General features: G+C 36.2%; 1 protein-coding gene across 1 annotated transcript in view; it reads left to right on the top strand.

Moving 5' to 3' along the window:
• Positions 1-12,266, top strand: part of APLF (aprataxin and PNKP like factor) — a 96,978-nt gene that overhangs the window by 61,979 nt on the left and 22,733 nt on the right. Inside the window, exons 7-8 of the mRNA XM_007464085.1 lie at positions 4,940-5,295; positions 10,102-10,227. Coding sequence (XP_007464147.1) covers positions 4,940-5,295; positions 10,102-10,227 — 482 coding nt within the window. The remainder of the gene's footprint in view (positions 1-4,939; positions 5,296-10,101; positions 10,228-12,266) is intronic.

Here is a 12,266-nt window from a genome sequence, read left to right as displayed (position 1 = left end):
AGCAGGAATAGTTTTATTTGTGATCAGCAATTCGAGGTCTATAACCATGGCAAGCCATGTGCTGCAAGTTCTCGCTTTACAAGGGAAGGAGAACTCTTTTATAGAGAGGAAAAGGAGGTTGGCGGACTATAGTAAACTAAGAGTCCATGACTTTTTATTGGCTGAATCATTGCCAGGAAAGAAGAGGAGTCTTCTTTCTGTTGGGCTTTGCTCTCATCACAGGGCATGAGAGCTCCAGCTTCTGGTATCCTGACTCTACTTAATTGAGGTTTCTTTTTATTGATTTTTTACAATATCAATATAACTGCCCTTTTTTTTCCAAGAAGAGAAATTTTTTTCAGAGGAAAATCTGTAGTATACACGTTTTCCTATGTTTATACCAACCCATAAAGTGTGATAATCACAAGTGAACCTTTAACAAAGGTCAGACCTTCTCTGCCAACTGTAAGGACTGCAATCAAGGTTATTCAGAAAGAAAACATTTTAAGTTATCAGGAATATCAAAAGATCTAGGTGTTCAATAAAATCTTTGAAACATTACCAAAAATAGGTTGTTTATTCCTGAAAGCTGGTAGGGAGGTGATATTTTAAGAGTATCTTCATTTGTCTTGAGTACACTAGATTCTTGGCTTGGCTGACCACAATAACAGGAGAGGTGAAGAGTGTAACTCTTATTTACATAGCTATCTCTTAAGTAAGACTTAAGTAAGACTGTATCCCCCAGAGCTCCTTAGTGTTTGTTTACTGCATCAAAGAATCCTATATCCTTTGCTCCTGATCGGCCATTTAGGTTGTACCATTTATAGCATGTCTCTGATCAGTCCCACAGAAACACCTTTTCATTCATTTAATCATTCATTCATTTAACAAGCATTCATTAAGCAAATAGTAGTAATATGGTGGCATTAATAATGCTATTAACAACAACAACTGAAAAAACACCCACAGTCATTTATTGAGCCCTTTTTATCGGCTATACCCAGTACTAAGATACACTTATTTCATTTAATTTTTAGAAAATCCTGTAAAGTTGGCTGATAATATCCCTGGTTTACAGACCAGGGGAGTCTGAAAGTTTGAATCAACTTGTTCAAGGTCAAAGGTTAGGAAATAGTAAAGCTGATATTCAAAATCTGATTCTTTTATTTCAAAGACCATTCTAATAATCATTACACTAAAGCAGTCTTTCTGTTATATGCAAGGCAGTATGCTAGAATATGGAATTAAATGAATAAAGATGAAAAAGATATAGTTGATAAGAAGCAAATAGTCTTATGGGGGACATGATTCAAATCCTAAAATAAAGTGACAACACATTGATTTTTATGGGAGCCTTGAGGAGGACTCTTGAGGAAGAGCCTTCCTTGAGGAAGAGCCAGCTCTTCAGAGGAGAGATTGGAAGAGAATAAGATAAAAATGGGGGATAAGGGCATTGACAGTGTCATGAAATGAAGAAAATCTGACCCAAGGCACTGACATTAAGGATGATGCAAAGGCATTGGATTAGAGAAATATTTAAGAAACAAACTGCAGCACTTGTTACTTAGATCTGGGGAAAGTGAAGGAAAGAAGAAATGAAAGATAGACTTTCAAGGTTCTGGTTAGAACGAGTAGATAAATTATGTTGGCCAAAACTATGGCCAGAATACAGGATACAGAGGGAGGATTTCAATTTTGACATTTTGAATTTGAGGTGCATAGGATATTGAGGAAGGAATGTCTAGCTAGTGGTTGAATATATGAGTTTGAAGCTCAAGAGTGAGGCTGGGGCTGGAGTGTAGGATTTTTTAGTCCTTAGCATGTGGGTGCTAATGGGATTGATGCAGGACTTTTAAGGCAGTTTATTAGCACAGACATTCTTTCCAAGGGCAGCTTGGAAACAACAACAAATTACTTCATTGAACTTGTATCGGGGAAAGTTCTTTATCCTGTCCCTTGTAGTGTATTAAAAGTTCAGATGGGGAATTCCCTGGCAGTCCAGTGGTTAAGAGTCTGTGCTTTCATTGCCATGGGCACTGGTTCAGTCCCTGGTTGGGGAGCTAAGATCCTACAGGCTGCATGGCGGGGCCAAAAAAAAACAAAACAACTTCAGACGGTTGAGGGACGAGAGAGGGCTTATTGGGCAGGTTAACAGGCTACTTTAATAGCCTTAATATGGTACATTTTAGCCACCGTCAAGCACCAGGGTCACCTTCCATTAGCTCCATGCTCCCCGATCCCTGAGCGCTCTAGCATGTATTTTTACAAAGTGTAGATCTGCCTCTTCTGTCATGAATCTCTAGCCTGCCACACTTCATTCTTCACATTTTCATCTCGTCTAGGACATAAGCCATGTGGGTGCCATAAAATGTGGAGCTCTGCCTTCCCCTGCTTCTTCCAAGTACAGAGCACCCTCCATCTTTCCTCTTCTCTCATTTGCCAGTTCAGTGACTTGCTCTGGCTCATGAGTTTTATAATTGGCACAGTACGAATTTATGTCTCAGCAAACTTAGAAAATACTGCATGTAATAGATTTTTGAGACCGTTTATGAATAATTGAAACCACGAATGTTAAATTCTTGAATGCCAGGGGCCTACTGAATATCAATATTTCATGGAGTTCCATAAACAACATTATGAATTCCAGTTTTTATGCCTCTTAAAATATTTGAGAACCCCTGATCCGTAGTATTGATATCTGTGACTTTATTACTCCTTTCTCTTTTGGAATAAATTAACATGTTCAACATATTCCTTGTGAAGATATTAAAAAAACAAATCCTTCTTTACATTTTATGGAAGTAGAGGGAGTTGAAATATGATGCTTTACATTTTGTATCTTTTATTTCATTTCTTTGGTTTGCTTTTCATTTTTTAAGTGGTAATATAGTAGATGCTTATTGTCAAAAATTAGACTATTCAGACGCACGTGAAGTAAAGTGAAAATCTTGATTTGCCTCATCCTTCAGTCTTATTGTCTACTGGTATTTCGGTTTGCATCCTTCTAAATCTTTTCATGTGGATTTACACAAGTAAGTACTCACATAGATATATAGGAAATTTCTTTTACAAGCTAGATGGAATCATAGTATATATATATTGTTTAATTTTAAAAATCCTTAGGTATATGTAGATCTACCTCATTCTTCTCAGCCTCTGCACAGTGTTTCATGGTAAGAATGTATTCTACTTTATTTAACCATTTCCCTAGTTGTGTTGTATTTTTTCCCCTATACTAAATGTGACAGTACATTGACTGGGATATTGTTCCCTATTGTCAACAAAACTGTTGCTGAGGCCCAGCCCTGAGGACAGAAGTACTGTTAAGTATCTCATGTTTGAAAGGAGCACCCCAGCAGTGAGAGCTAACTTTCCCTGTGGGGCTTATTGAAAGGGGTGAGAGGTATTCACTGTTCCACCCCCAGGCTTTATACAAAGAGAACTGAGAGACAAGGAGGTTTAAGATCTGGGAAAGGGCTGTGTTTGGGGGAAGAAGTTATTTTCTGCCTTTCTAAAATCAAGAGAAGAGATGTGCTCTAAGAGAATTTATTGTGGCATTTCGAGATGCCAACAGGAAGAAGAGACTGACACTTTATTGGACCTGCTTAGCCAGTGGATTTGCTGACTTACCCCATTACTATGTGAACAGAAAAAAAGAAAATTGGTGAGAGTTGACCCAGTGGGGGGACTGCCAAGTGGGGAGGTGGATCAGAATTGCTCTGTTACCCCACCCACCCCCAGGTCCAGATCCTGGCATGTGTTAGTTGGTCCTATAGCAGAGGGAGATGAGATTGGGATGTACTTGAGCAGCTTCAGAGGAAATAGTGTATATGTTAGCGGGATGTGGCATGAATGCCACCACCTGAGGGCCAGCTCCAAGAGGTAGTCACATGATTGGTTATCTATTACCTACTATACGAGAGCCATGATTAGATCTAGGTTCTTTTTGCAAGGTCTTTAGTCAGTTTGGATAACATTTTATAAAGTTGGCATACTGTGTTTCTTAGAAAAGAAAAAACTATCAAAACACCTAAGTAATTAGTCTAAAAAAAAGTCATGCTGATACCGTCTCAAGAAATTTGAGCTGTTGGATATCACATAACATTAAAACCAGCTTTTTCCAGAAGAGAGCCAGCATACATGAGTTCTTAGTTTTACATGGGAGCGAACATTCACGTGTATCTAGTACGTGGTTATCACATCCTTACCAGGAGGACTGGGGTTTATCTGAGCAATGTTTTCACTCCACAGGAGTGAAAGTAATTAATAGGTCATTTTTAATAGGATAAGACTAGGCTTACTCTTTGTACTTACTGGTGGTAAGTACACATTAAAAAAGGTTCTGTAGTGCTAATGAGAATATTTACTTGATTCAAGATGCCTTTAATTGGTTAAACTGAAACTGTTATTCCTACCACTTCAAAGGAATCATTTGTTTCCTGAGTTGCTCATAACTTAATGCAAATTTTTCTGTGAAGGAGGAGCAATTTCATCATGCAGCTGTAGGAAAAAAAATCATGATTTTATTTAGAGGGTAGAAATAAAGTATTACAGTAACTTATAAGAAATTACAAGAACAGGGCGTAAGAGTGTGACACATTCTTGAACAGGAAATTTAAGAGCCTAGTAGGTTTTTGGGGAAAGATTATATTCAAATGAAAGCAACTGTTGTGTTCTCTTATGTTTTGTTTGTGTTTTTCTGGTTATTTGTCACTGAATGTTTGACACGATTGTAAAGGTTTGATACAGCTATAAGTTCCTTTTCTAATAACGGTAGACTATTTCAAAGTTATTAAATTAGAGACAGAAATAATGGTATTTTTAATAACTTTAAAATGTGAATCTTAAAGTTTTAAAATATACATATTGCATGAATCTTGTAGTTTCATGCTTTTGTGCTTAAATTTACATATTTCTTTTGAAACATGCTTTATTATTTACTTTCTGATTTGTGTTATAGGAAATGTCACAGTCATTTTCTGCAATCACGTTAGATAACACAGAAGTAAATAACATGAAGACTAATGCACAGAGAAATGAAATCCTAGTAGAGGAACTTGGTAAAGTTCCTGAACATAAAATCACCACTAAGGAAACACCAAATGAAGACAGCAAGGCGAGGAGTTGTTCTGAGAGTTGTTTGAGTGCCCAAGGCAAGTCCTTCCATGGTGAGCCTGAAAGATCTCATCCTGAGTCTGGCTCTGATCCCTCCAATCCTGAAACTTTGCATGCAAAGGCAGCTGATTCAGTTCCACAGGGTTCTGAAGAAAACAAGGTCAAGAGGACATCCTGCATGTATGGGGCAAACTGCTACAGGTATGAAGTGAAATTACAGCTAGCATATAATTCCATTATTTCAACAGCATAATAGCTATGTAGATACATGCTATAGTGTGTTAAAAGCCTAATAAAACCCATTGGCCTAAAGGTTAGGAGCTTTGTCATGTTTCTCCTGGTTTGCACTTTCTCAGTATGCATTCTAGCAAATCCTGCTAGAGGCTTTTAAAATATTGTGGGGGATTAAATGTTTCATTGTAGATATGCTGATTAATACAGGGATCTGAACTGGGGAATCCAGACTTGAAAACAGAATCACTCAGATCGAAATACCTGCTTATGTAATGTCTTATTTAGCTGTTGGAAAGATGCCTCCATAAATAGTTGCTGTATACAGTATAACTCTCAAGAGAATTCTAAGTTGTGCTTAAGCATCTTATATTTGTGCATTTTCCTTTATATTTTTCTAATGGTGCTTTTGAGTCACCATGATGCCTTCTAAAACAACTGAATATATATTTTCTGGATTGATTGGTTACTCCTGTACTTACTTCATTTGATAACACTGTACCTTGTTTTCTAATTTCATGCTTTGTGAATTAGTTTTAGGCTAGAGTTTCTCTCTGTTTATTCTAACATGTTTATAATTACCTAGCCCTATTTCAGAAGTATTTCTTTGCCATTCCAACTTATCAAACCAAGTATCTTATCAGTACATTCTAGTACAGTTTGTCTTCTATTCGATAGCATATTTATATCACATATTCTGTTAATTTCTCATTCACTGTATCTCTCTTTAAAATGCAGTGCCATTATAACACCTGAATAATTATATTTTTCAATTTCAACAATTATAATTTATGCATTTATTCACAATTTTGTCTATTTGCAATGGCCTTAGTCCTGCATATGGAACATAATTTATAAACTTGTGAAATGGAAGTATATAAACCTTCTATTATTTTGGATTTTTGAAAAATCCTGTTTGGTATCTATCAGTTCACTAGAGCTGCTATAACAAAATGCCACAGATTGGGTGGTTTAAACAGCAGAAATTTATTATCTCACAGTTCTGGAGGCTGAAAGCCTATGATCAAGGTGTTGGCAGGTTGGGTTTCTCCTGCAGGCTCTCTCCTTGGCTTGCAGACAGTGCCTTCTCATTACGTCCTCACATGGCCTTTTCTCTGCACATGCACATCTTTGGAGTCTCTTCCTCATCTTATAAGGACATCAGTCATTTTGGATTAAAGCCCTACCCTCATGACCTTATTTAATCTGAATTATCTCTTTAAAGGCTCTGTCTCCAAATATAGTCACATTAGGGGTTAGGGCTTGAACATATAAATTTGGGGGTAGGGAACACAATTCAGTCCATAACGGTGTTTGGCTGGTACTTGTCTTTGTTAAATGTGATTGAATGTTTTATCAAGATCATAATGAATTCATACATATTCGATGATGATACACGTTAGTTTTAACCAGTCATAGCTTATGAATAGTTTTTTTTACTTCTTCACTAATTTTGATATACATAATTAATACCTGAGAAATATTTGCCACTGAAATCTTGAAAACCAAATGTTTATATTTGTAACAAAGGGGGAAAAATAACCTATATTGAGTTCTTGTTATATACATGCATCTTAACAATCAGTTAAATGTATCTTTTCTCCAGCCTCAATGCTACTGCTTTAGCTCATGCCGTGATCTCTCTGGGAGAAGTGAATAATCTCCTAGGTCTCCAAACTTTCCGTCAGGTTCATATTCCTTCCTCATTGTTGCCTGAATGATCTGGCTAAGAAAATAAAAACAAAGGTAAAAAAGAAGAGAGAGAAAAAAATCTGACAATATTACTCTCTTTTACAGAATCCTTCAGTGGCTAAAGGCCAGATTTCTTAGCATAGTCTAGAAGACCCTGAACTCCCAGTAATTCTTTGGATGCACCATGCTGTCATGCTGTTGTTAGGTCCTTTGGATGTGTTGTTCCCTTTTCCTCTCTCCTGTCCTGCTTAAAGACACATTCAGTTCCTTTCTTAGTCCTTTTCTAACATGTTCATTCTTCCCTAAACTGCTCATCTTCTGTTCTACACAACATTTCCTCGTACACTTTCTAATATTTGATATTGGATCTGATATTTACTATCTAATCATTGATTTCTAATTATTTATTTACATGTTCTGTCTTAATAGAAAATTATTGCTCAGGGGTAGTCTTATTCACTCCCTTGATGTTATGGTATTAACTCCCAAGTCTGTATCTCCAACACAGATTTCTGTACTAAATTTTAGATCCAGATAATAACCACTTAGATCACAGGCACTTCAAATTCAACCTGTCTAAAGTAGTCACATCTTATTTCAATCCTTTGGGAAACAAGAAAACAACAAAATAGCATTAACTTTATAGAAACTGTTGCTTCCAAAAAATTCTTTTTGAAAATTTTGTTCTTTTGGGGCCATATAGTTTTTCTGTTTAATAGCATATGGTTCCATTAGTAAACTGCTTTTAAAAATTGGATAGAAATTGAAGTGTCTCTTATTAACTTGTAAGAAATTTATACCTTAATTAAAACTTGTAGATTTTATCTCCATAAGGTCATATAAATTATGAGTTAATAGTCTATAAAATAAGAGTTTTATCTCTAGTAAAGGTGATGTGTCTTATTGAGGACCAAAGCTCCCACTGAAAACAACTAGCAACTAGCATTTGCCAATTTTTTAGTGTTTCAGACTGAGGGCCAAGAGGACAGGCAGAGTTTGGGGCAGTCTCATGGAACTTAGGCAACTTTTACATTTCTTGCCTTTGCATTTGGCAAGAAATCTTTGACAAATCCAATGTCATGAAGCTTTCCCCCTGTTTTCTTCTAGAAGTTTTATATTTTAGGTCTTACTTTTATGTCTTGGATACATTTTGAGTTAATTTTGTATATGGTGTAAGGGAAGGGTCCAACTTCATTCTTTTGCATGTGAATATCCTCTTTTTCCAGCACCATTTGTTGAACAGAGTATTCTTTCCTTTTGGAATGGTCTTGGCAACTTTGTTGAAAAATCATTTGACCATATAAGCAAGAGTTTATTTGGGGCTGTCCTCTTCCATGTGTCTATATTATATGCCTGTCTTTATGTTAGTACAACACTGTTTTGATAACTGTAGTTTTGTAATAAGTTTTGAAATCAGGAAGTGTGAAACCTTCAACTTTTTCAGGATTGTTTTGTCCATTTGAGGTCCCTTGAGATTTCACATGAATTTTAGGATGGATTTTTCTATTTCTGCAAAAAAATGTCATTGGGATTTTAATAGGGATTGCTTTAAATCTGTAGATTGCCTTGGGTAGTATTTACATCTTAACAATATTAAGTCTTCCATTCCATGAACATGGGATGTCTTTCCATTTATTTGTGTCTTCTTTAATAGAAATTAAACCTGTGTATGTCTTTCACCTCCTTAAGTTTATTTCCTAACTATCTTATTTTTAAATGTTATTGTAAATTGAATTGTTTTCTTAATTTCCTTTCGGGATTGTTCATTGCAAGTATATAGGAACACAACTGGTTTTTGGGTGTTGATTTTTGTATCCTCCAACTTTGCTGAATTAGTTTATTACTTCTAACAGTACGCCAAAAGTAGAATGTTCACAGCAGTATTATTTATAAAAGCCAATAACTAGAATGAATCCAAAAGTCTATTAATAGTAGAATGGACAAATAAATTATAGCACTTTCATACAGTGGAATGTTACACAGTAATAAAAGTATACTACTGTTACATGCAATAATGTAGAGTAATCATACAAACATAAAAAGTCATTCTCAAAGAAGTACATACTATATATTTCCATTTTAATTCAAATACAGGAAAAACTAATATGTTGTTTGTAACATTGCTTCTGAAAGTATGTTCCAGAGGCCCTTGCATGTCCTGGTCCCCAAGATGCTTTTAGGAAACCTGTTGGGCCAAAACCATTTTCATAATAATACTTCGTGTGTGTGTGCCTTTTTCACTCTGATTCTCTCACTTACAAGTGTACAGTATTCCCAGAGGCTACATGATTTGCGTTAATGATTGAATGCAGAAGCAGATAGGAGGAGAATTCGGATGCCCTCTTTTAAGTCAGACATTAAAGAAATTTCCAAAGTATAAAACAATGTCTCCATGAATTTGTTTGGAAAATAGGTATTTACATTAAGATGTGCTATTCATCATAATATGTAAAGGGTTTATTACTATTAAAAAGTAAATTTATTTTAAAAGTTTCTCATTTTTAATTTCTAATAGGTTAAATAACCCACATAAATAAAAGTTCTCTGGAGTTTTAATAGTTGTTTTCCTGAGACTGAAAAGTTTGAGAAACACTGTTGCAGATGACAGGATAGTGGTTACCTTTGGGTAGTAAAATGGGTTTAATGATTCGAAGGGGCATGCAGGGCTTCTAGAATGTTGGTAATATGGTTTTTTATCTTAGCAGAGGGGGTGTAGTTGTGTTCACTTTATTAAAAGTCTTTAAAAGCTCTGTATACTATTTATATTATACTTATTTATACTATACTTATACTATTTATATTATCCTGTATATTCTGTTGTATATAGCCTATATAAAGTACTGTTTTCAGATTGTCCGATGACATTCATAGTCTTCCCCATGTCACCAGAAATTTAATTTGCTACCATGAGAGTTCCACACAGACTAAATGTCATATAGCATGTTGGTTCACGTTCTAGAATAATCACATGTGTATTGTTTGGTTTCCTGCTATATCCTATTAATTATTTTTTTCTAGTTTATCTAGAAGTCTACTATATCCTATTAATTCTTTTTTCTGACAGTATGTTTATCACTCTTACAGGAAGAATCCTGTCCATTTTCAACACTTCAGTCACCCTGGTGATAGTGATTATGGAGGTGTACACATCACGTGTCAAGGTGAGGCTGATGACCGGCCCGAATGTCCCTATGGAGCATCTTGTTATAGGTATGTAAACCTGAAGTGTTTGGTTATACTCCTTTTCTGCTTAATCTCTGTTATTTATTCAGGAGAAACTGCAGGCAAGCTTCTCATCTCAAGCCTTTAACTTTTAGTTTTTAAACTTCCATAGATAATAGGTTTTCATTTTGTTAATAGGTAGGATTGTAATGTTTCTTTTAGATAATTCTAAATCGTTGAAGTTATTAACATTATAAATGCCTAAAATTTTTCCTCATTTCTAACTTTCTGAAGTGTAAATCAGATAATTTAAAAGCTGTCAGTGCTACCCCATTATACCTTCTATCCAGACTCCGTAGTTTGACATAAATCAATTCAGGATGTTATCTCTGCCTCCCTCAACACCTACCAGGCCACCATTCTTGTCAGCACATGAAACTCAATCCTAAAAGGAAACAGTACCTCCCCTCTCTCCTTCCATAGCATCTTGTACTCATCTGTATCATGCACAGTAGAATTTATCTCACGAGATTGTGTTTAGTTCTTTCCTGGATTGGCTTCTCCTCCAGACAGTAAGTTCCTTGACAGTAAGGACTTTTTTTTTAAGCATCTTTATTTCTTTTTTAATTTATTTCCTTTTTATTTATTTATTTTCTTTATTTTTTTGGCTGCATTGGGTCTTAGTTACGGCATTGGGGTATTTATTGAGGCGTACGGGATCTTTGGTTGCGGTGCGGGCTCTTCGTTGTGGCGTGCGGGCTTCTCTGGTTGTAGAGTATGGGTTTTCTCTCTCTAGTTGTGGCGCTCAGGCTCCAGGGTGTGTGGGCTCTGTAGTTGTGGCACGCAGGGTACAGAGCGCATGGGCTCTGTAGTTTGCAGTACATGGGCTCTCTCATTGAGGAGCACAAATTCAGTAGTTATGGCGTGTGGGCTTAGTTGCCCCACGGCATGTAGGATCTTAGTTCCCTGATCAGGGATTGAACCCACGTCCCCTGCATTGGAAGGCAGATTCTTTACCACTGGACCACCAAGGAAGTCCCTCCAGTAAGGACCTTTTTATCTGCAACTTTGTTGAATGAATGAATGAACTTGAAATAAATCAAACTACCAAAGAAAGAAGTAGGATTCCATTCTTAGAGAGCTTTAATTCTAGACAACTGTCTTTCTTAGATAATTTTGGAATACAGGTTACTGAACCTACTGCCATTTTTGAAATTGTTGCTATTTCTATGATTTGGTTTTCAATAAGAAGGCAGGGTATATGCCCAGTAGTGGGATTGCTGGGTCATATGGTAGCTCTATTTTTAGTTTTTTAAGGAACCTCCATACTCCATACTGTTCTCCATAGTGACTGAATTTACATTCCCACCAACAGTGCAGAAGGGTTCCCTTTTCTCCACACCGTCTCCAGCATTTATTGTTTGTAGATGTTTTGATGACGGCTATTCTGACTGGTGTGAGGTGATAGATACCTCATTGTAGTTTTGCTTTGCATTTCTCTAATAATTAGTGATGTTGAGCATCTTTTCATGTGCCTCTTGGCCATCTGTATGACTTCTTTGCTGAAATGCCTATTTAGATCTTCTGCCCATTTTTTGATTGGGTTGTTTGCTTTTTTGATATTGAGCTCCATTGTATATTCTTGCCTCCTTTAACAAAGATAAGGTGACCATATGTCACCTTATTTGGGTTCCACGTAAGTTAAGCGAAAAAATCCTCCTTGACCATATTTCCACGTGCAATTCTCTACTTAAACGTAACAAAAATGTTTCGTTTTTAAAACAAATTGTGACAGGCAATGAAAAGTATACACTGTACACTTTTTTTTGTACAGTGGATACTGTACAATAATGTGGGACGGAAGAGATCGTGGGTCAAGTGAAATGAACCACCACCAACCACACCAAAGGCTGGTCTTCATCCAAAGAAGGTGATGTTGTGTATATGGTGAGAGTCCTCTATTATGAGCACCTTCCGGAAAACCAACTGATTAATTCCAACAAGTACTGCTCCCAATTAGACCAACTGGAAACAGCACTCGACAAAAAGCATCCAGAATTAGTCAACAGAGACCACATAATCTTCCT

Source organism: Lipotes vexillifer, unplaced genomic scaffold (assembly GCF_000442215.2).
Source record: "Lipotes vexillifer unplaced genomic scaffold, Lipotes_vexillifer_v1.1 scaffold311, whole genome shotgun sequence".
Lineage (NCBI taxonomy): Eukaryota > Metazoa > Chordata > Mammalia > Artiodactyla > Lipotidae > Lipotes > Lipotes vexillifer.
This window is presented reverse-complemented; position numbering and strand designations above follow the sequence as displayed.